Source organism: Octopus bimaculoides, chromosome 6 (genome assembly GCF_046866305.1).
Source record: "Octopus bimaculoides isolate indiv1 chromosome 6, ASM4686630v1, whole genome shotgun sequence".
Classification (NCBI taxonomy): domain Eukaryota; kingdom Metazoa; phylum Mollusca; class Cephalopoda; order Octopoda; family Octopodidae; genus Octopus; species Octopus bimaculoides.
The window spans coordinates 20,759,246-20,783,908 of record NC_142933.1 but is presented as its reverse complement, the minus strand read 5'-3'; the positions used below and the strand labels follow the sequence as shown (position 1 = coordinate 20,783,908).

The 24,663-nt window shown below is 36.2% G+C and overlaps 1 protein-coding gene across 4 annotated transcripts in view; it reads right to left on the bottom strand.

Annotated features, from left to right (window-relative positions):
* Window positions 1-4,858: 4,858 nt before the first annotated feature.
* The window catches only part of LOC149134970 (uncharacterized), a 39,611-nt gene continuing 19,806 nt past the window's right edge, over window positions 4,859-24,663 (bottom strand). For all 4 annotated transcript variants that reach the window (XM_089353545.1, XM_089353544.1, XM_089353549.1 and 1 more), the window contains 2 exons: window positions 10,738-10,878; window positions 4,859-10,564 (listed from right to left, as the gene is read on the bottom strand). In XM_089353545.1, coding sequence (XP_089209671.1) covers window positions 10,768-10,878 — 111 coding nt within the window. In that variant the 3' untranslated portion in view covers window positions 4,859-10,564; window positions 10,738-10,767. The remainder of the gene's footprint in view (window positions 10,565-10,737; window positions 10,879-24,663) is intronic.

The following is a 24,663-nucleotide window of genomic DNA, read 5'->3' as shown; positions in this document are numbered from 1 at the left end:
TTAACTATTTTTAGCAGGTCAAACAATTGTTGTATAGAGGTTCTCCTTCACAATATAATCATTAGCCATTTTGTTACTAGATATTTTTTTTGAACTTCACAGCCTTTGTTTCAATTCCCTCTCTCACTCTCTGGGAGAGAGAGGCACAAGCACATACACAGATATATACACGCACGGCAGTAACTTCCGCCTACCAAATTCAATGACAAAGCTTCGGTCGGCTCGGAGCTATAGCAGAAGACACTTGCCCAAGGTGCCACGCGGTGGGACTGAACCCGAAACCATGTAGCTGGGAAGTAAGAATTAAGGTTGAAAATTGTAAAGAATTACGAAAATATCTTCACCATTATTAAGCTGTTGTTTGTAACATGAATTAGCATGAAATTTTGATGGAAGATTTTTAGACCATTTTAAAACAGGAAGTCTGTATTATGGAACCAAGGGCAGTTTCAAGCAGGTTAATATCAAAAGAATTAAAGATGCTTGCTAATGCATGTCAATACCCCATACTCAAAAATTCTTTACTTCTAATATCTTTGTAGTAGGATGGGTTTACCTTTCATATTATTCACTTTAAGTACAATTCCATTTTAAAGCACACACATTATCAAAAATGCCATCAGAATCAGACATGGTTGTGACACAACAAATGATTCTTAAAAAAATTGTTTATGAGCAAATGAGAGTACCACTAGAAATAACTGCCAAATCTCTATCAAAGCATACTTTTGTATCTGAAAATAGGAAGCACACATTGATCATAGGTCTGACTTATGGTTAATATTGTCATTCGCCAAATATTTTAGTTTATCTTCAATCCCAATATGTCTACAGTTGTCTATTAATACAGTTTCTTATGTTCTTTTTGTGTAACTAACTTTAGAAAATATTGCTCCACAAACATCACAATTGTATGCTCTTTCTTTCTCTCCTATATAATACAAAGTTCAACTTCTGCTGTGGCAGAGTTTGGACAATGATGGGCACCACTAAGCTAAGCTGCTCTTTCAGTATTACACAAGAATAAGTAGTTGTTCTTTTCTCCCAAGCAGTTCTAATCAAGTAGATCTATGATCTAAGACTTTCCAGCTATGACTATCTCTCCTGTTGTAATATCTATGACGACATGGTCAAATATGTTTCCTTTTTTAAGAGAGTATGTTGTGATTTGAGGGAGATTTGGCTGGTATTTCTAGTAGGATTAGTGAATGGTGTCCCTACAACCAGATGGAGTCCTCACCAATATGATGTACCGCATTTCCTGGCATCAAAGACGCTACTTTTTCCTAAAATAAGCCTCGAAAATCTACCATGTGTCCTGGAGGCCAAAGGTTGCATTTTTCATTGGCATATCCTAACCCCAGAGGAAAATTGTCTATGCTAGACAGTAATCTGAACTCCAGTATATGACCGCTCAGTGAAGTGTAAAAATTATACTTTGCTATAGTAAATAAACAAAAGTATCAATTTTAAAAAAAATATACGCAATCACAAAAATTCATTCACATATGGGTAGTGTATGTTAGACGAGGCAACTGACGAGTGATATTTTACAGGTATTGTCACTCTCTTCAAACAACCTGACTTCAAGGGAACATTATTATGTGACGAAAGAAGTAAAACTGCAGCATGTTAAAAGGGTTTATAAGCAAATATTAATAACAATAATATTGTAATTACTTAGTTTCTGTGATGAAACATGTTGTGTTCAGTCATCACTTACTCACTCTATGTGATGAAATGTGTTGTGTTCAGACAGCAACATAGGCTTCCTCCTTGATGTCTGAAAGCCATGGTCTTAACCCGACCTGCTGACGTTAGGATGATCCGCAACTTCAGAAGATTTTATTTAAACTTTTTAGCACAACCGTTATTATGGCAACCTCAAGTAGAAGATACTCTTATACAATCGGCTACAAGCGACAAGTGATTAAATATACCAAACAGTATGGCAACAGGGCTGCAGAGAGACATTTTGGTGCACCGCCAACTGAGAAAATGATCTGCTACTGGAAGAAACAAAGACCTTTAGAAGCCTGTGTAACGTCCGTGCGAAGCGAGGTGACGAGAATGGCTCCTTAGTACATCACATGATTGATACAATAAATATAAATAGAATAATGCATATATGTGCCAGAGGGAAATAAGAGACACAACTGGGTAGAATGTTTAAGAGAAAATTTATTGATATGTTAACATGTGTGATTGTGTGTGCGCCGTATATACAGAACTAGAAAAGCATTCGGAGAGCGCAGACCTCCGCCAAGCAGCTCATTTCCATCCATATACACACATGCTGAAAATCGCCCAATTTCCCAAACCAATGCCGGCAAAAACATAACCTCCTCCCATACTTATCTCGACCATCGTCATCATCAACACTGTCTCTGCTTTCACCACAATCACCGTCAAAACTACGATCACCACAATCAGTTTCTTTGCACAGTTGAAAATCCATTATCCGATACTCGTGGGACCGAGATTGTTGCAGACTTTTGATTTTTCTAATTTCAGAGTGCTTTATTAAAAAAAAATGCATCTACAAAACGGAACAGTTTGAGGATAGAAACCAGATCTAAACACAATAGCTTATAGACATACTCTGGATGTAGTTCTATATAAATCTTTAATAATTTTTTTTATACTTAAGACCATCAGAAATATTAAGATATCAGCCTCTACCCACGTTGTCATGCTTTGATTAAAAGGTTACAGCATAGATTAGATTACTTAGATAAGTACTGATGACTGAAAGGTGTAAAAGAGTACTACTTCAATTTCCAGTGCTCCATGATTTCAGCACCCATTCACACACCTGAGCAATTCTTTTCTACTCTAGGCACAAGGCCCGGGATTTTTGGGGAGTGGGAGTAGTCAGTTAGATCGACCCCAGTATGCAACTGGTTTTACCCGAAAGGATGAAAGGCAAAGTCGACCTCGGTGGAATTTGAACTCAGAACACACCTGAGCAAGAAAAACATTTACAGAAATGAACTTGTGCAATGTTTCACCTCTGAATTTCTTTTTAATTGTGAGAATGAATCAAGGGGTTTAGTCGTTACCACCAAAATTAATTTCCCTTGCATTTTCTCTCTCAGTATTCAATTAAAAGTGAGAATATGTTGTTACCAGCATTAAAATTTTAGTAACTTGATCAATCTGTCATTGAACAAGGACTTTAATTTCATTTGATACACACTTTGCTATCATTTATATGGAGAGTTGCAAGCGTGGCATATGAAGTCAACTTATTTTAATAGAACTTTTATGAGTACATTTCCGTAAATGTTTTTCCTGTCATACCCTGCTCCCCACCCCCCACATGCACATATACGTATGCGGATACACATGGATTAAGTCGCATTTTGGAAGTATGTTAAAGTTTTTATCATTTTGGAATGAAAACCACAAATACAGGTGCTGAGCCAGTGACTAAACTAGTAGTATTTTGTTGGGATTAATCCAATGAATTGACAGCAAAATAATTGCTTCTATCAGAATCATTTACCTTTAAAGCAAAAAAAAAAAAACAAAAACAAAAACAAAACAAACCCAACATATACGACAGGTATGTAGAATATATTTTGTGTACTTCTTTCTCTGTTCATTCGCCCACAAGCACAACGATTCTCCAGACATTTAGCTGTTATTTTTAGCACATCGAATTTTGTGGTGAGGGCTTCACATGCCATGGTCCTTTTGCTGTTTCACTATAAGTCTATGCATGTGGAAACAGACTAAACAGCAATTCATTTTCACTTTTAGACAGCGGGACAGGGTGTGGATCAATTTTGGAGTTTTTCATAGAAAAATTTGAAATTAAAATCTGTTTATCCCCCGTATTCTTAATCTCCGTATTTTTCCATGTAGATTGAAAAAACAAATTTAAAAAAAAAGTTAGAAATTAAAAATCTTAAAAACATGATTTTTTTTTGCATATTTGGAATCACCATCATCAAAAACATAGGAATCTAGTGAAGAAGAAAAAAAAAAATTGGAAAGGTCAGTTTAGGTGGGGGTGACTATCCTCCAATTCCACTGCATTTTCTCCATTATGTGTATTAACTTGTGCTTACATAAAAAAACATTTTCAGAAATTGTCACAAATTGTTACATTTTTCTAAGTGTGAACCAATATACGTCCAATTATTCAACTTTCACTCAGAATGGCTTAATACAAGTTTCAAAATAGAATATAATGAAGGTAATGTTGACCTGTGTCTTTGATTCCCATGGTATCGTGTATGTTGAATATGCACTACAAAATCAAAGAGGATAGACATCACCTTTGTGATGCTGTGTGTTGAAAGCAAGCAGACATGTAGGTGGCAAAGAATTGGCAACTTCACCATGACAATGTGCTTGCTCATTCTGCCCACATAATCCAAGTTTTCTTGGTCAAGGACAACACACCATTTACTCAATAGACTCCCTACTTGGTAGTATGTGACGTCTGGCTCTTCCCCAAACTGAAAATCATGCTAAAAGGGAAGTAATTTGAGTTGCAAAAGGAAATTACGAAAGCGACAGTGGAGCTACATAGCATCCCAAAGGTGTTACCACCAGTGGCAGGACCACTGGGAGAAGCGTATAAACTCTCCAAGGGGAGTATTTTGAAGGTGATTAAATAAAATTCGTGAAATGAACAAAATTGTTTTTTTTGTTATGCTCAATGGTCAGAAACTTTTTGAATGCATCTCATATTTGAACGTATATAATGGATAGATACATATGGAAAAGTGAACATTAAATGACAATAATAATATACATATATGAATGTATATAATGAGGGTATATAAACATATATATTACTGTTGACATGAGATAATGATTAAGGAGAAATAGATAACGAATAATACACTGATGTGAGATAATATTTATTTATGCATGTATTTAATAAGGATAGTTGTTATTCCACCTTAACCAATAAAATGAATTTTCTGTCATATCAAGTGTCAATCCAATCAAGTAATCATTTCTTCTGTAAATTACAATTTATTATTTTCATTTGTTTGTGTGATGTTGAGTGGTCTGGTCACATAAAATTCTTTTTACATCAGCCAGATGGTATTCTCCAGATTGTTGTTGATGCTTCCACTATGTGTATCTGTGGTATGATTTGTGAAGACTATATCCAGGACATGAAAAACTTAATATACAATATATCTTGTATATCATAAATTTAGCTCTTGATGCTTTCATGTGCCAGACCAGCCCTGATTCAGCAAACCAAATATAGAACTCTGAAAGCTTTTAATATATCAGTGATGAATTTGAACAATTGTTGATTCGGTTAGGAATATTATTCTGAAGTATACAATGTGATCCATATTAAATCTTAGATTTCCAACACAAAGATCATGGGTTCTTTTGAGATGTCATCATCATACATGGTTTTACATGCTGGTATGGTTAGGACGAGTCTGTTTTAGCACAGCATCTCATCATTTCCCTTGTGAGGTTCAGCATCTTGAGATTAACTATCATCACTTCAACAGGCTCCTTCCCTGGGGATTGCTTGATACTTCTTCATCTGCCATCTTTCATACACCTCACATGTACATACCAGTGCAGTCTTTTCTCTCTTGCACACAAAAACTGATTTCTCTAACGCTCATTTTCCCTCTCAATCGTTTCATCTCTTGTTCACACTGACATTACATAGCCACAGGAGAATACTAGCTTCGTTTCTTTCCAGCTTGCATACCACACACAAACATCATACAACATACCCAAAGAAACTTATCAACAGAGGTAATACTTCCCTAAACTTTTTCCACCTGTTCCTAACTCTGGCTATGTTTTTACACCTACTTCTACTCCCCACTGTTCATTTGGTCACCTAAATAAAAGAAACGGTTAACTAATTTTAAGGAGCCTTCTGGTTAATTAAAGAACTAAATTTCCTGGGTGTTTTTATTGTTAACTACTGTGCATCTGTTGCTTTTCATCGGTCAGCTTGTCTGAAATCCCACTGCACTCATAGTTTATATAAGATGTATCCTGTATAGTTTGGTGGTTCAGTGACAAAAGAGTGACAGCCTAAAGTTTAGTTATTAAGTAGTTACAGTGATTATGACAACAACTGAATGTTTGTATATACACAATGTCCATAGTTAAGATACTAAAGACTTCTTGTTAGCTAAAATTACCTCTCTGATCATAATTACAAATTAGTCCTGTAATTAATATATCAGACTTTAGATATCATAGCATAATATTTACAATGTATGTGTCCAGTATCAATTAATAAAAACTGTTTTTTTTCTAATACAAAGGTTATATATTTTACCCTAATTACTAGGAAGTGGATTAAACTGGATACAAAAGTAATGATCAAAAATGGAAGCTTTCATTTTCCAACTATATTTCTAAAATGAACAACTCTTAAGAAGACAGTAAATTTCAGTTTATTCTGAGAGTCTTAGACCTTTGATTGCCATTCCTTCATATTTATTTCTTCTGTTACTAAGGATAAAAAATAAAAAACTGCTCCTTCTCCTGAAGAAAGTTGATACTAACACATTGAAACTTTATACATTGTATAATTCACAAGTGAATATTAAACATGCTATATTGAATTGAAATCTTCAAAAAAGTTCCACCTGTATACAACATTAATTCTTCAGTCTGCTTAAAATGAGCTCAACATGCAAATTCCAGGAAAAGTTATTTGATAGTTTCCCAAATATCTGGAATCATCTACAACAATAGTTTACCCAGTATATGTGTGAGGCTCTTTTCTCAATTCTGCATCTGATCAAGTCTGAAGAAAGAAACAGACTTTGTGGTAAAGCAGATTTATGTCAGTCAATTTTCAAAACAATAAAAACATACTGAAAGCCAGTAAAGGAAACACAATTCTAGTCATATCATTTATAATGTTACTGCTAGTTGTGTTAACCCAACACTTCTCTAGATTTTTGCTTATAAGTGTAGATGGTGAAGAGAGAAAGAGAGTGAGATTTATTTGCAAATGTCTTCATAGAAAGAATAAAATGATAACATTTTAATTTCAAAATTTCATTACAGAAAGAATGTTTCTGAAAGTGGGAAATTGTTACAAATGTAGTATTTGTGGGAAAATATTTACTACAAAATGTAACTTATCTGTTCATAGGTGCACTCATACATGGAGAAAGCCATACCACTGGGAAAAAATATGTAGGAAAACATTTTCTCAGTTTGGTAATTTAACAAGGCATAAACGTATTCACACTAAGGAAAAATAATACAAGTGTGATTATTGTAGGGAAAGCTGTTTCTAATAAGAGTCACTTTCGAAGTGAGAAACCATACCACTGTGAAATATGTGGAAAATCATTTACTAAAAATGATCCTTTAACGGAACACAAACGTACTCACACCGTGGAGAAACCAGTTTACCATAAAATGTGAGAAACAGTTTTCAATTAGGGGTATTGGGGTAAAATGACACCTCTGTGAAATTTGTTGAGGAATTTTTGTCACAATTCGGTCACTTATCTCCCTATAAATCTTCTTCTGCTGGATAAAAATCATACAGTTGTGATATTGTGGGTAATTATTTACTGATTGTAGTTATATAACTACTCATAAATGTAAATTTTATAATGAAGCTTCATTTGAAATATTGCCATTTATGTAAACATAAGTTTTTATTACACAGAAATAAAACTAAACAACCGTGACAATTGAATGTTAAAAATTCAAGTGTAAAAAATGGTCTGTGGAATTTGTGGTAAATCAATTTCTGAGACTAGTTACTTCTTAGGTAATGCAGATGTGTAACAAGTTATGATTAAGCTGTTTTACTACTACTATTTTTGTTGTTTATCCTTGAATATATTAGTTCTTAGATGCTATTGTTGCTGTCATTCTAACTACCAAATGAGCTCTAAATTCCCAGTCAAAATTTAACAGGATACTTCTTTAATAAAATATGAACCAAACCCTTCTATATGATACCCATGTCTACTGATTACTCCTCAGATTTTATGAGAAATTTTTCAACCATTTCACTATTTACTACTAAAAGTAATATTTCAATAAATATTATACTGACAAATATAAACATTTACCTTAACCATTTAGCATTTAAACCACACATATCTGGCCTAATTATTATCCCCCATTTTATATTCAAACCAGCCAGATCTGTCCTCTCACACCTAGCTTACAATGTCATTCTAAAAATAAACAATCACATCATCAAAGTCTTGAAGCTACAAGATAATGCACGATCAAATCAAAACAGTATGACTAAGCCTTACATTTGGAAGAGTAATCTGAATGCTAAAGGGTTAAACTATAAAAGCTGGTATATTTCTACGAAGGTCTACTGGTATTAGGGTTAGGGGTTACACTTTGTGAGAAAGTATGGTGGGTCACTACCATATCCTCCAATTACAAACGACACAGTTAGCAATGAGTAGACTTCATCAATATTTTAATAAATGCACATGATGTAACATGCATTCCATATTCCCATCTTAATAAAATGCAGCGACCTGTGTTCCCTGCAAAAAAGGTTTAAAATTAGAATGGTTCTCTTTGGCAATGGTGCAACATCAACTACACTCTTCTTCAGTTGCTGCAATGAACATTTATTCCTGCTCAACTTCTATGAAACTTTTCTTTCAGTAATATTTCCTAAACATAATTTCTGTACCATATGAGAAGTATGTGCTTCAGTATAGTGGAGGCGCAATGGCCCAGTGGTTAGGGCAGCAGACTCACGGTCATAGGATCGCGGTTTCGATTCCCAGACCGGGCGTTGTGAGTGTTTATTGAGCGAAAACACCTAAAGCTCCACGAGGCTCTGGCAGGGGTTAGTGGCGAACCCTGCTGTACTCTTTCACCACAACTTTCTCTCGCTCTTACTTCCTGTTTCTGTTGTGCCTGTAATTCAAAGGGTCAGCCTTGTCACACTCTGTGTCACGCTGAATATCCCTGAGAACTACATTAAGGGTACACGTGTGTGTGGAGTGCTCAGCCACATGCACGTTAATTTCACGAGCAGGCTGTTCCGTTGATCGGATCAACTAGAACCCTCGACGTCGTAAGTGATGGAGTGCCAACAACAACAAGCTTCAGTATAGCAATGACCCCGAGAGTGATAGAACAGAGAATAATATCCTCAAATCAGAAACCTGGCCTGAATGCTTGCAACAGAGTGCACTCTGCTTAAGGCGTCCATGAGCTAAGTGGTGGTGTTAATCTGGATGACAGATTAAGCCAAACTATCAAGTAGGCTACAGCAACATTTGAATTTTAAATACGAAAAGCTAGAACAAATATTGCAAGGTCCAATGTTCTAATAATTCTGTCAATCCACTGCCTAAACTAGTACTCTATTTATGCCATGGCAAGCTTTGAAATCAGAATGCAAGAAACTTAAATAAATACTAGAGTATCCATCTCAATGCTTTAACAACTCTGCTAATTAATAGGTAGGATTCTGTTCGTTTTTTATATGTTTTTCGATGTTAGCAGGGTTAGAGAGCATTGTTTTACAGTCATATACCCTTCCTGACACTAGCCCTTACCTGTTTCTCAACTAAAGGATTTCTCATTTGACACACCTTAGAAGATATATAAACAGGTGATCTACTGACAGGGGAAGTACGAAGAGAACACCATGCAAGCAACAACTTTCAACCAAGCAAACAGCAAATGTAAATAAACACACAGACACATGTATATGTATATACAAGTTTCTTTTTCAGTTCCCATCAACAAAATCTCCTTACAAGACTTTGGGCAGCTTGAGGCTATAGTAAAAGACACTTGTTCAAGTGTTATATAGTGAGACTGAATCCACAACCATGTGGTTGGGATGCGAATTTCTTAACACAGCCATGAATATACATATACATAGTCATCATCTTCAACATTTAATGTCTGCCTTCCATGCTAACATGGGCTGGATGGTTTGACACGAGCAGGTAAGCCAGAGGACTGCACCAAGTTCCACTGTCTAATTTGGTTTGGAAATATACCGTATAGAATATAGTAACTTCTGCTATCTCTTTAATCTGAACTTGGGTTTCTTAATTACTGATTAATCTAAATAAACAGTGTTGTTCAAGAACAATTCTTTTTAATAAGTAGCCGTTGCCATACATTCCTCAGCCATGAGAACTTTCCACTGACAACAATGACCCATTCTCATCCAGGATTCATTGTTCACTCACATCACATAACTATACAGCCATCTCTCATATACATCAGCTGCTGATGCCTTTAATACTTATATTGCATTACATTTCTTCAAATGTATCATACAAACTGCTTTGCACTTTTAAAAAAAAATATATACTCATAGGAGAAAGATGAGTACCCATGACATTTGCAGGTCTTCTTGAACCAGTGACACTGATGCTGTCCATGCTCAATGTCAGCATGTTTTAGTTGATACCTTCAGGAAATCATAAGCAAGGAAAGAATTCCAGAGGGTTGCAGTTCTAAGGTGGAAGGATTGAGGTTTAGAGTAGAATCTGGTGAGGAAAAGCAGGAGAGGTAGATTGACCTGTGTAGAGAGTGTATACAGCTTGTCAATTCAGAGTTGTGGAAACTGTTGTAGCTATAAAAGAGACAGAGAGAGTGTGTGGGAGTAAATAATTTAACAATGTAGGAATATATTTATATAAGAAATACAAACAAGCTTTCTTCAATTATAAAGCTCACAAATTTTAATACATAAAATAAGAACCATCTTAGAAAGTATCATTAGTTATAGTGTGTAAACAGACTCACCATGCTGTAATGTCCATATTGTCTTTAAGACTATGCTCCAGTGTCTCTTGCCTCTTCTAGTAAACCGTTATAGATATGGACATACAAATTTATCACCAACAGTTTCACAAAGATTCTGTTAACAGAGCAGTGTAAGCCATGCTGTATAAATGATAAAACAATACAATATATTGAATTATATAACAATACAGATTTAAGTATAAGAATCATTATCTTTACTCCTCCTGAAACAAAAAGGCTTAACCACATGTGAAATGAAGAGAACTTCTAATTAAATTTTCATGTTAATATCAACATTGGTTTTATGGTGTATTACTATCATTATTGACAATATTCATATTTGATTTCAAAGGAAATAAATCAGTTATTGCCTGCTAACCACCATACTTCATTGTTATATTTACCTAACTGGAAACTAAAGATACAAGCTAGGATACACTATTTTATTAACATACTGTTTGTTGGCATATCTATTAAGCTTGACATCAAAAACAAGGTATATGTCATTCAATTAATTTTCTACCACTAGAAACTAGATAGTAACTGAGATCAGGATGGTTAAATGCTAAAAATTTATACTGATTTACATAAAGCTGTCTGACTGAACAACCAAAACAGGCCATGATCAAATTGTGCAAATTTTTTCAAAATATCTACCTAGCTGGAGATTGAAGGCTATGCTACTCCATGAGTAACTGTACATGCCAAATGATACCGGACACATGGATGTCAGAACATGTGATGGAATAATGAAGCTGAGATTAGTCATAGGCAACAGTGATCATCTTTTCATATGTACCACAATCAGACTTGATAGATGAGCAAAAGAATTGTTTCTGTACAATTTCCTTGCAGAATACCTCAATAACAGAAAAGATGACTTCTTTGTTATTGACGGGTAGCCTCAGGTCAGCCTTGAACAAACAGTCCACAGATATCAGACTAGTTGGCTGAACAAGGCATGAACCACAAATATATCTTATCAATTTATTCCATGTCTTCATCTATCCAAAGAAATGACCATACCGCACATGCTCCAAAGACCATACTGCACATGTTGGCATGCAGTGAGTAATCATACGAAGTGCAGTATGAGAGTCTGGACATTTTGCATCCATTCTAGCCAAATCAGTCAAGGAGTACTCACTCAGAAAGCGACATTTACTGTTCCTCTGCACTTACTGTTGGTTATATACATTGCAGTAATGTTTTGAGTCAGTGAGGCTAATGATGTTGCAGCTCTTTCTGTGTGTATGTGTTTTTTATATTTGTCTGGGCTCAGTGGGAGAGACAGTGTTTTAGAATGTTTTTGTAATGGTACTCTAAGTCTTATGCATTTGAGTCTCTGAACATAATTTTTTCATTTAATAGACTAATAGTTCAAGATTCCTGTTGCAACATAGCTATTTGTAGATTCAGGGGGCTTTTCACTCTTAATACTTATATTAGTGTACAAAGAGGTGCTGAAAAGTTCCTGGTTTTAAGGGTATCACGAAAGGCCTGGTTGCAGGCCCAATCTTCTGAATTCTTTTACAGAGCTTAGGAAAACTGAAGGACTGTTGCAGTAAGTGTGTGAATTTGAGAGGGGAATATTTTAAACAAAATCTTAACTGATCCTCCTGTATTTTCTTTTGCCCAAAGCCAGGAACTTTTCAGCATCCCTTTGTAGGTGGTCCATGTAAATCTGTTAATCATGGAAAGTGAGCTGTTTTGTGTTCTTTGTAGTGGACTGATTAGGACCTCAGGCAGGACTAATATAGCAGTTAACTGATGTTTTTCTTCAGTCTCAAAGTATTCTGTAGTATTATTTATTGTTATGTGGAGGCCCAGTGGTTAGGGCAGCGGACTCGCAGTCATGGAAAAGCAGAGGTTAAAACAATGATGATGATATCTCTATCACAAAAAAAAAAAAAAAAATAATAATCAGAAAACCGTCCCGAGAGTAGTGCTTTGACTAACATATGGAATTATAGGTCATAATCAGGACGCGTTTCTGTATAATATGGAAAATTGATTAGTATTTATTAAGAGTTGATATAAATACATAAATTTTAAATCTGTATAATATATATATATATATATACAAAAAGACATTTCCAAAAGTCTCCTTCAGTCTGAACTCCAAACATATTATTCATTAGTGGTATAATTTTCAGTTTTCACTTATTTCACTGTTTCTACACGTTTTGGTTTTTTTAAAATCATACCCATTCTCTATTTTGCCAGGTATGAGAGGAGTAGAAACCTAACTCCTGCCTGTTAACAAAACCAGCAATTTCAGGGAAGTGGCTAAGTTGGTACTTATTTTATCAACCCTGCTAAGCATTTTGTTCAGCGCAGTAACGATTCTGCCGGCTCATCACCTTCACAAATAAGTATATATTGAAAATTAACTTAACACAAAACAGAACTCCCGTATATGTGTCGAAATATATCCTAACTGTAACAATCAGTAGAAATCTTGGCACTGTCATGGTATTAGCTGTCAGAAGTGAAAGTAGAAAAATCTGACAAAGAACATTACTGCTGGTTTGAGTTGATTCTCTGGCTACTGACAGCTAATACCATGACTGGCCGGAGCGAGCTAACTGTTTGTCTGTCTGTCTGTCTGTCTCTCTCTATCTATCTATCACTCGAAAGTTATTGAAACAAATTTGACACCTATATCAATGCGTTTGAAAACACACAGAGTATAAGGGTACTACTAAATTCTCTCTGTTGAAAATTATATTTTAAATAATTTGCAGGCACTATCACGCTATTAGATGTCAGAAGTGAAAGTAGTCGCTGTCTGTCTGCCTGTCTGCCTGCATGCCTGTTGCTGGTCTGTCAGCCTGCTTGCCTGTCTGCCTGCTTGCGTGCTGAGCTATCTGTCTGTCTGTCTGTCTGTCTGCTGGTTTGAGTTGATACTTTGGCTTACTTACTTACTGATATCTATCTACTATGTATCTATCTATCAATTATTAGAAAACACAAATTTAATATAAAAACATTTTCCTGAAATTGCAAATTATTTAAAATATAAAAATATAATTTTCAACAGAGAGAATTTATCAAAATAGAAAACAAATGAAGTTTGAAGTTAAGTTTAAAAATAAATGTGATACTTATGCTCCGTAGATACTTATACTCTGTAATGTTTCAAACGCATGGATATAGGTGTCGAATTTGTTCCAATAACTTCTGGAAGATCTCGTCCTTCAATTCGTAACGCCACATGAATTCTATTAGATGTGTTTGCAGTAAATTCCGGGTTGTCCCATTTTCTCTTTTGTTCTGGTTCTTGGCATGTTTCCATAGGCATTCGATGTGATTTGTTGTGGCAAATGTAACCGGATCAACAAAATTTATTGAATGGTTCACGGTTAAATGTCTATATCCTAGCGTGTTTAGTGTATTATATGAACGCCAGAGGTCAGAAATTATTGTTGTTCCTGGTAAAATCCGCTCTTGTATAATTTCTAAAAGGGTATCAGATGATCGATCTTCTACCGCAACTAAAAAACATCTTCTCGTATCTCTTTCTAACGCACTAAACACCCACTGCGTTTTAACCCGATGGCCAACATTATATTTTCTTCTAACAAACGCACTTTCATCTATCTCCACTATTCGGTTTGGTCCGCCTAACTTAATATTTTGCGCAATATAATACTCTGCACATACATCACGGCAGTAATTCCTCCAATCTGTTACAGCTACATTTGCTATACGACATTCCTGGCCTAAATTCTTAGCTAAATCTCCCTTAGCCCAATAATATAATATATCTATAATCTGCTCGCTTTTCAGTTTGCTATTATCTAGAAATTTCCCTTTCTAATGGAAATCAGTTTTCTACAAGGCCTTCCACATGACCATATCATGCCATCGGACAAATTGTTTTTGGCCACTTCCCTCATGCTAGCTCCACAAGAGGGACATATTTTTTCAGTATTTAACAATCCGTATGTCTTGAGCCAGTGAATACTAGCTGCTGTTGTTGCGGTGGCGATGGCAATGTCGCGGTGATTAATTCCATTTGCACTGGGATATGTAGAAGTCATCGTGAAAAACCTGCAACTAATTTGTTCTCGTGTAGATTTCAATTTGAATTACGCGCGCTTTTGGGTGGGTATGATGGGTATATGTGATTTATTTTTAAAAACAATAATGAATAATGCAAAAATACATTTATTCATAAAGTTTAAACTGAACATGGAATGAAATATATTTATTTATAAACTTTAAACTGAACTTCATTTGTTTAAATTCTCGTCCACCTTACCTTCGCTTGTTTAAATTCTACGGAATTCTACAAGAATTACCCATCATACCCACCAACGAACACCCAAAAGCGCGCGTAATTCAAATTGAAATCTACACGAGAACAAATTAGTTGCAGGTTTTTCACGATGACTTCTACATATCCCAGTGCAAATGGAATTAATCACCGCGACATTGCCATCGCCACCGCAACAACAGCAGCTAGTATTCACTGGCTCAAGACATACGGATTGTTAAATACTGAAAAAATATGTCCCTCTTGTGGAGCTAGCATGAGGGAAGTGGCCAAAAACAATTTGTCCGATGGCATGATATGGTCATGTGGAAGGCCTTGTAGAAAACTGATTTCCATTAGAAAGGGAAATTTCTAGATAATAGCAAACTGAAAAGCGAGCAGATTATAGATATATTATATTATTGGGCTAAGGGAGATTTAGCTAAGAATTTAGGCCAGGAATGTCGTATAGCAAATGTAGCTGTAACAGATTGGAGGAATTACTGCCGTGATGTATGTGCAGAGTATTATATTGCGCAAAATATTAAGTTAGGCGGACCAAACCGAATAGTGGAGATAGATGAAAGTGCGTTTGTTAGAAGAAAATATAATGTTGGCCATCGGGTTAAAACGCAGTGGGTGTTTGGTGCGTTAGAAAGAGATACGAGAAGATGTTTTTTAGTTGCGGTAGAAGATCGATCATCTGATACCCTTTTAGAAATTATACAAGAGCGGATTTTACCAGGAACAACAATAATTTCTGACCTCTGGCGTTCATATAATACACTAAACACGCTAGGATATAGACATTTAACCGTGAACCATTCAATAAATTTTGTTGATCCGGTTACATTTGCCACAACAAATCACATCGAATGCCTATGAAAACATGCCAAGAACCAGAACAAAAGAGAAAATGGGACAACCCGGAATTTACTGCAAACACATCTAATAGAATTCATGTGGCGTTACGAATTCAAGGATGAGATCTTCCAGAAGTTATTGGAACAAATTCGACACCTATATCCATGCGTTTGAAACATTACAGAGTATAAGTATCTACGGAGCATAAGTATCACATTTATTTTGAAACTTAACTTCAAACTTCATTTGTTTTCTATTTTGATAAATTCTCTCTGTTGAAAATTATATTTTTATATTTTAAATAATTTGCAATTTCAGGAAAATGTTTTTATATTAAATTTGTGTTTTCTAATAATTGATAGATAGATACATAGTAGATAGATATCAGTAAGTAAGTAAGCCAAAGTATCAACTCAAACCAGCAGACAGACAGACAGACAGACAGATAGCTCAGCACGCAAGCAGGCAGACAGGCCAGCAGCAGGCAAGCAGGCAGACAGGCCAGCAGCAGGCATGCAGGCAGACAGGCAAGCAGGCTGACAGACAGCGACTACTTTCACTTCTGACATCTAATAGCGTGATAGTGCCAATTTGCAATTTCAGAAAATATATTTTTATATTAAATTTGCGTTTTCTAATTTGATAAATTCTACGGACACAAACAGAGGTGAACGAGTGATAGATAGATAAATATATAGAGAGAGTGAGATAGACAGACAGATAGCTCCGGCTAGTCAGTAGCCAAAGAATCAACTCAAACCAGCAGTAACGTTCCTTGTCGGTTCTACTTTCAATTCTGACAGCTAATACCATGACAGTGCCGAAACCTTCATTTCAATTAGAAAAGAAAGAAATATTTATTTCTCACTTTACCGACTATAATGTATAACTTAACAAAAATAAATACAATGTTTTGAATTTCACCTTTGCTTGTTCGAAAGTTATTTGCAAGATATTCTCTTGGCATTTCTCCAGTCACTATATCACCCATATGCTTCGTATCTTGAAAAAACAAGTAAGGCAAAGAAAGGTGATCAATTCCTGATCACTGCCTATTATACCGAGTGGTATCTTTAGTGCTTCATAATTATGTCTATACTATAATATAATGGAGTTTAATCAATGCATTAGATAAGTACTATTATTGCACAACGCATATCCCACTGATTTACGTTTCTTTATATACCGAAGTACAATGACACTTCTTGTCCGTATAACTTAACAGGTGACACATTTCCAACGTTAAAACCAATCTTTACTAAAGGCAAAATCTAACACAAGCCAAACACCCCCGCTTGTTCCTTATTAATGATTTCTGGCAAGAGCAAGTCGTCCATTTATATTAACCCAAGTTTTCTCAGAAAGCTGTTATTGTTAAAATAGCATTTATATGATGTAAAGAAAATCCAAGTGTTGGATTTTGTTAGTGGTTAACTCTGATGCATTAGATCAAGGGCTTTGTAGTGATATTCATCCTGTCTTTTGAGTTTTTCTTTAGACATAATACACATAGAACATTATAGCGTTCTCTTTTCTTTTAAAACAAGTTAGCACTGGAGGGAGATTTGGCTGTTATTTCTAGTAAATCGAGCTGCAACGTAGAGGTTACGTCTTCACCTTACGCTGTCTCTTGAACTGTTAAAAAGTAAAGCAAAAAGTCTTCATATTTTAGTCTTGAACTGTAATTAGATCAATAGGGCTTGCGCAGTTGTGTGATGCATTATAACATTTAATTGATATAACTTACAGTGATAACATGCATACCTATGAATTTGTAAAATCAAAGATTCAATATTCATCTTTTTTTCTCAGCAGAAGATGTATGCATTTGCAATTCATCCATGCTACAAAAAGAGTTACCATTTTTGTAGTTGACAGACTTACTATGTCAAAACGTCCTTGTCTTGTTCGTTAAGTATTTCATTTCTCTTTTTTCTTTTCTTCATTTTGAGTTCTCACCCTTGCCTTTGTCAAACGTTGTTCCAAACGTTATCTCAACGTAATGGGGAGAACATTACGGTTAAATATAATTACTGTGGTGCTAACATTAAGTTTCGAGCACCATGGACATACATACAGAGCTATCATCGCTGATAGTTTCGTACTTATTCATTTAACAGACCGGTGTAACTAATGTTGGGAAAATGATATAATATATTATCTATGTTTAGTTATAAACAGGTATAGAAGAAATTTCAAAGCTTTACCATTAGGGAAAGAATCGTCGCCGACGTCAACTTAGACTTTCATTGTTTCGAAGTCTATGAAATAAAGTACCAACGCAATACTAGGATCACTGCGCCTCCCATCAAAATTTCTGGCTTTGTGTCTAAATTAGAAACAATCACTTATAAATTGCACACTGAGTAAAATGAAGAGAAATTAATATTTCTTTTCGTAATGTATGTATGCATATGCGTGTGTATAATTTTTTCGCACGCAGACATGTTAAGGGAAATAACTCATGTCAGACAACGGCATAGAATAAGCTAAAAATACTGAAGGAATGACGTACGCAACTCCACCCACCACAAAATAAAAAAAAACATTGAAATTTATTTTTTATTTGTATTTTTACTTTACTATTTTTTTTACAGAATCGTAATCACTGTTATTTAAAAGACAGATCTCAAGAAATTTTCAAGGGATAAAATGTTACCGCTGGTGCTTATTTTGCAATTTTACTGACTTTCCATCAATACTTCTTACTTTTGTTGTTCCTTTCCTCTGATTTTTTAAACTTTTAGTTTGTTATGGACCATTAGTTCTCAGTTAGAGTTTTGCATTCATGGTCGCGGTTTCGATTCCCAAACAGAGAGGTGCTTTATGTTCTTGAACAAAATATTTCATCTCACGATGCTCTGCGATCACTGCGACAGCTGACATGTACACACCGTGCACCTGTTCAGACAACGTCTATGGAAGGAGTGAACTTATCTACAGCACGTTGCTGGTCTTCCTTTTCGTAGTAGGCGCGTCTCCTTTGTGCATAAAAGTGCAAATAGGGTAGTGCTACTAAGGAAATTGGCATGCAGGACTTTAAGCACATCTTTAATCTAGGCTAGCACCTACCACCTCTGCACGAGATTTCAGCATTATATCTCTACTTACGTCTGTCTAAGCAGATGTCCCTCGCGTCTTCAATTTCATCGTTTCCCACCTCTGCTCGGGCTTGTGCTACATTTTGCATTGCACATTTTATTTTCATGCGGTTTATTTTGAATCCTACTGTGAACTCTTTGTGTTCTCTTCTGTCAGCATGGTCTGCGGCAGCTGATTCGAAGTTTCTGCTATGACCATAATGACATCTGTTACATAAGTAATGTCGTCATTATGACTTTCTATCCATAGTTTAAAATTTATTTTTAAGTAATTTCAAAAATTTCTTAACTTCTCCCCTTGTGATTGTGTAAGTGATTGCCGATCAGGTTCACTTTGGTTTAGGTCTTTAAAATGTCGTGTCTATCTTGTTTTGCTTTCTGTTTTAAGACAGTCGCCTTTGCAAGCACCTTCCACAGTTATTTCCATATCTCGAGAGTTACTTGACTATACAGTTCTTCAATCATTTCTTGCAGCAGTACTTTCTGTGATTTTTTGCCTGGCTTCAACCCTGTAACGGGACTTTCACCAGCAGCACTCACACAGGTTCTATCTCCACACTGTTTGTGAATTACTTCACCATGGATAACAGCAAATAAAACTTGCGACAACCTTCTGTAACAAGTAACCGGCAGCAGCATTGAAGCCACAACTATTACACGACATGTGCCTCTCCCTGGCTCTGCATTGCCGCCACAACTTCTTGTTACAGCACCTCAACCACTGTGTACCTTGAATACGAACTGGTATTTACCATCCTTGTGTCTGGACTTTCTTCTAACGTCCTCATAGACTCTTTTCTACGCTTTGTATTTCTCGCACACACATACGTCCATGTTTGTATACACATACACTTTGTTTACAGGACAGCCTGTCTATTATTGTTTATATGTCGCACACACAGACACACAAGTTGACATATCAATAAAATCTTTCACCCCACCTCACCTATTTTCCGGATCCCAAAAAGGGTTTTCTAGCACATTAGGTCACTGGAATTCGTTCAACGAAAAAAAAAAAAAAAAAAATTCCAATGATTCCGGGATATGGGGGGATCCGGTTTCCCAATCACTTTTTTTCGAACAAAAATAAGGGTTTTGCAACATATTAAGCGGTGAGGGTACTTAATTCCATGCAAAAAATTCGAGTCTTTTTTTGTCTCAGTGAAAATCGCGCGGGTAAAAAGATCAATGGGGGTGGGGGTGAAATTTCTACGGCATCCACCTCACTCCACCCCGTTTTCTGGACAAAAAAAAAGGGTTTTGTAGCATATTAGGAGGTCACCAGAATTCATTCGACGAAAAAAAAAAAAAAATTTCTAATGATTCCGGTATATGGGAGGGGGGGGGGGCGCCCCGCCTCGCTTTTCCGAACAAAAATAAAGGGTTTGCAGCATATTAAAAGATACTTGATTCCACGCAAAAAATCCGAGTTTTTTTTTTTTTTAGTGAAAATCGTGTGGGTGAAAGGATCAAAATTTACCAAAAAAATTTAAATGTGGGGTCCATTCATTTGACTTTAAGGCGGTACCCCAGCATGGCTGCAGTCAAATGACTGAAACAAGTTAAAGATAAAAGATATAACTCTCTATTTTATAACGCTATATTTCTGTAAATTTGTTAGGAGTGGCTGTGTGGTAAGTGGCTTGCTTACCAACCACATGGTTCAGGGTTCAGTCCCACTGCGTGGCACCTTGGGCAAGTGTCTTCTACTATAGCCTCGGGCCGACCAAAGCCTTGTGAGTGGATTTGGTAGACGGAAACTGAAAGAAGCCCGTCGTATATATATATATATATATATATATATATATATATGTAGTGAAACTACCTCCCGCCATTAGATACAAACTACTATCGCCATTACATACAATCTTCTCATTTAAATAGAAATAAATGCGAGCGTAGTAGAGAACCCATTCCTTGTTCATCACGTGACTTATTATTCGAATCGGCAACTACTTCGAACCGTTCCCGCCAGAACGCAAACTGACAAATCACGGCCCCTAATAAGGTCACGTGATAGAGTAAAATTCTGAAGCCTTCGGGAGCCCATAGTTTGTTATAAATAGCTTTAACTCATACCCAATAATTTGTCTCGGTCCAGTTTCTCTTTGAGAACTGTTCCGTGTACCACACGACAGCAGCAGCAGCCAGCGACCACTTCAGCAGCTTCGTCCAGCCACGATGACCTCCGCCGTCGCCACATCAGCAACAAGAGTCTACTACTACTATCCAGCATCATCATCATGACCAACACGATTCTACGATTACTACTAACCAGCAACAATCTCTACCAGCGTCAACACGACTTACCATGTACACCAAACCAAACCTCCGCGGCACATCTCTCTCTTCGATTCTGTTAGGTGACTTAGCTTCACCACTATAATAAACAGACAAGAGATTTCAGCCTGCGATAAACGTCTGTCCTCAAGGCCCTGGCATCGAAGCCAAAACACAACTAGTGATAAGCTCTGCCACACTCAGCCAACTCACTTTCACATACAGAACTTTTCCTATAGTGTACTAACGAACTGGTATAATTGCTCACGTGTCATTTACTGACTCTTTCTATCTGCTGTAATAACTCACACATGTATCACTCACATACACACTTTTCTTTGCACGACGGCCTGTCTTTGATTATGTTCTTATATGTCGCATTCACACTCTCACACAGACATACATCTTTAACGCCACAATAAATATCTCTGTTATTCATCTAATACGGTTGTGGTCTTTCATTACTGGTCATCTATGTTATCGTCGCATAACATATCGTATATATCATCTTTGATATATATTTGTATGTTCGACCGTGTGACACGTTTAAATAAAAGGAGTCCTGTTTTTCCATCCGTCTCCATTTCTCCTTTTATGAGTTCGCACGGTCGTCCCTTACATATATATATGTATGTTTGTGTGTCTGTGTTTGTCCCCCCAACATCGCTTGACGACCGATGCTGGTGTGTTTACGTCCCCGTCATCTAGCGGTTCGGCAAAGTGACCGATAGAATAAGTACTAGGCTTCCAAAGAATAAGTCCTGGGGTCGATTTGCTCGACTAAAAGCGGTGCTCCAGCATGGCTACAGTCAAATGACTGAAACAAGTAAAAGAGTATATCTAATAAATTAACTGCTTATCTTTCTATCTACCTATCTTCCTGTGGTTTATCTTTCTGCTTGTCTATTTCCCTGTTCGTCTGTCTGTCTGTCTGTCACTGCTGATTGTTTACAAAATTGTTATTACTTAGTTTAGCCATGAACCTATAAATATCGCTTATTTCAGCCTCTACTTCCGGCTACCCAAACCATGCCGTGTTGACTGTTGATCCTATTCGTAGAAGTGTACGTATTTTTCTAGTTATTTTAGTAGAACGTGGCTAAACAACAGAAATATGGTTGTTTGGGGTACTACTCAAGCAGAGCGGACCTGAACGCGCAGTCGCGCGTCCGCGCTAGCTAGTCGTGAGTGGTCGATCCTACGAAAAGTGCGCGCGTGCAAATGAATACATGTGTGCGCGTGCGCGCGTATGCAAATTAGTAAATAATTTCTTTTAAACAAAGTAAATAATTTTTTTAAAATTACTTTTTTCTTTTCTAAACAACGTAGATAGGTAGAAGGAATAAAAATAACACACTATCTGTTTTTGTTAACTTCATACATTTTTTTTCTTTTAATTAAATTTTGTGAACAAAATAATTTTTATTTTCTAAACAACGTAAATAAATTTTAAAAAAGGTGCACATTGGGATTAGACACTGAGGGAAACTTGATATGCTAGAAATAACAGCTAAACGCAAAAAGAAAAAAAAACTGTAACCTTTACCTTTCTGAAATCACTGTGGATATATTTCGGCTATGTGCTTGATAAATGTCTGAAAGTTCTCCCACGAATTCCCACACTTCATATCGTAATAATCACGGTACATTGGCTCATCAATATGTGACCATTTCATGTTACCACATGATCCACTTTTATATTTCAGTCTACGTTTTATCCGTGACCAGAATGGGCCACATATCTGTGAAAATCGTAGTTCCTGGCTCCACATTTTCAATGATTGCAGCTTCTAACGTTTCAGCCTTTCTATCAGTTATAATGTTGCAGGTAGCCCTTTTTCTGAGTGACATCGTAAAAGCCTATCACACAAAACTTTTCAACCATTCTGCCAACCTCATATTTCCTCTTGAAAAGCAGGCTTTCATCCACTTGTACAACGTGGTTCAGTCCACCTAATTTTTTCTTATCTTTCAGTAACATGGCTGAACATATTTCTCGGCAGTATTCGTACCATTGAATGGCCGTGTCGTTGCTAATATTGTTTCAACTCATGGAACAAGTTACTGGCAATTCAGATATAAAGTCTGCTATTATTTGAAATAGTGTAAACACTATCAAGTGGCATTTCTCTAAAAAAGTATTTTTCCTTATAGAGATTGTTTTACTGCATGAATTACATCGCCAAATAACTCCGTCAATAGCCCGTTGAAAAGATTGAATTTTCATTTGACGACAAGTACATGTCACTCAGAAAAAGGGCTACTTGCAACATTATAACTGATAGAAAGGCTGAAACGTTAGAAGCTGCAATCATTGAAAATGTGGAGCCAGGAACTACGATTTTCACGGATATGTGGCCCATTCTGGTCACGGATAAAACGTAGACTGAAATATAAAAGTGGATCATGTGGTAACATGAAATGGTCACATATTGATGAGCCAATGTACCGTGATTATTACGATATGAAGTGTGGGAATTCGTGGGAGAACTTTCAGACATTTATCAAGCACATAGCCGAAATATATCCACAGTGATTTCAGAAAGGTAAAGGTTACAGTTTTTTTTTCTTTTTGCGTTTAGCTGTTATTTCTAGCATATCAAGTTTCCCTCAGTGTCTAATCCCAATGTGCACCTTTTTTAAAATTTATTTACGTTGTTTAGAAAATAAAAATTATTTTGTTCACAAAATTTAATTAAAAGAAAAAAAATGTATGAAGTTAACAAAAACAGATAGTGTGTTATTTTTATTCCTTCTACCTATCTACGTTGTTTAGAAAAGAAAAAAGTAATTAAAAAAAAATTATTTACTTTGTTTAAAAGAAATTATTTACTAATTTGCATATGCGCGCACGCGCACATATGTATTCATTTGCACGCACGCCCGCGCACACTTTTCGTAGGATCGACCACTCACGACTAGCTAGCGCGGACACGCGACAGCGCGACTGCGCGTTTGGGTCCGCTCTGCTTGAGTAGTACTGTTGTTTGGCTTGTGGTTAAAGACGTTCCAGTCATGGCAATCTTGTCTTTGTCCACAGCATAGTTGAGAAATACAAACTAATAGCTAACGTTTCCTTATATTTTGTATACTAGAGGTATGATTTAAATATGATTTCGCTATTATTTCTAGCAGTCTCGATAAGTGTGTGACTCTTCGTAAGGGATCCGTTAGCTTAGAGAGACCTCCCAAAGTCTGGGGGGTAAAACCCTGTAGTTATGCCAAAATATGTTTATTAACATCGAAAGTTACACGCTTTTTACCATGTAGAGCACTTTCACTTCTGACAGCTAATAGCATGATAGTGCCAATGAGGCACTACATGATAGTGCCAATGAGGCACTACATGATAGTGCCAATGAAATTTCAGTAAGCTGACTATCTCCATACAACTCACGATTTAGCAACTAATGCTGCTAA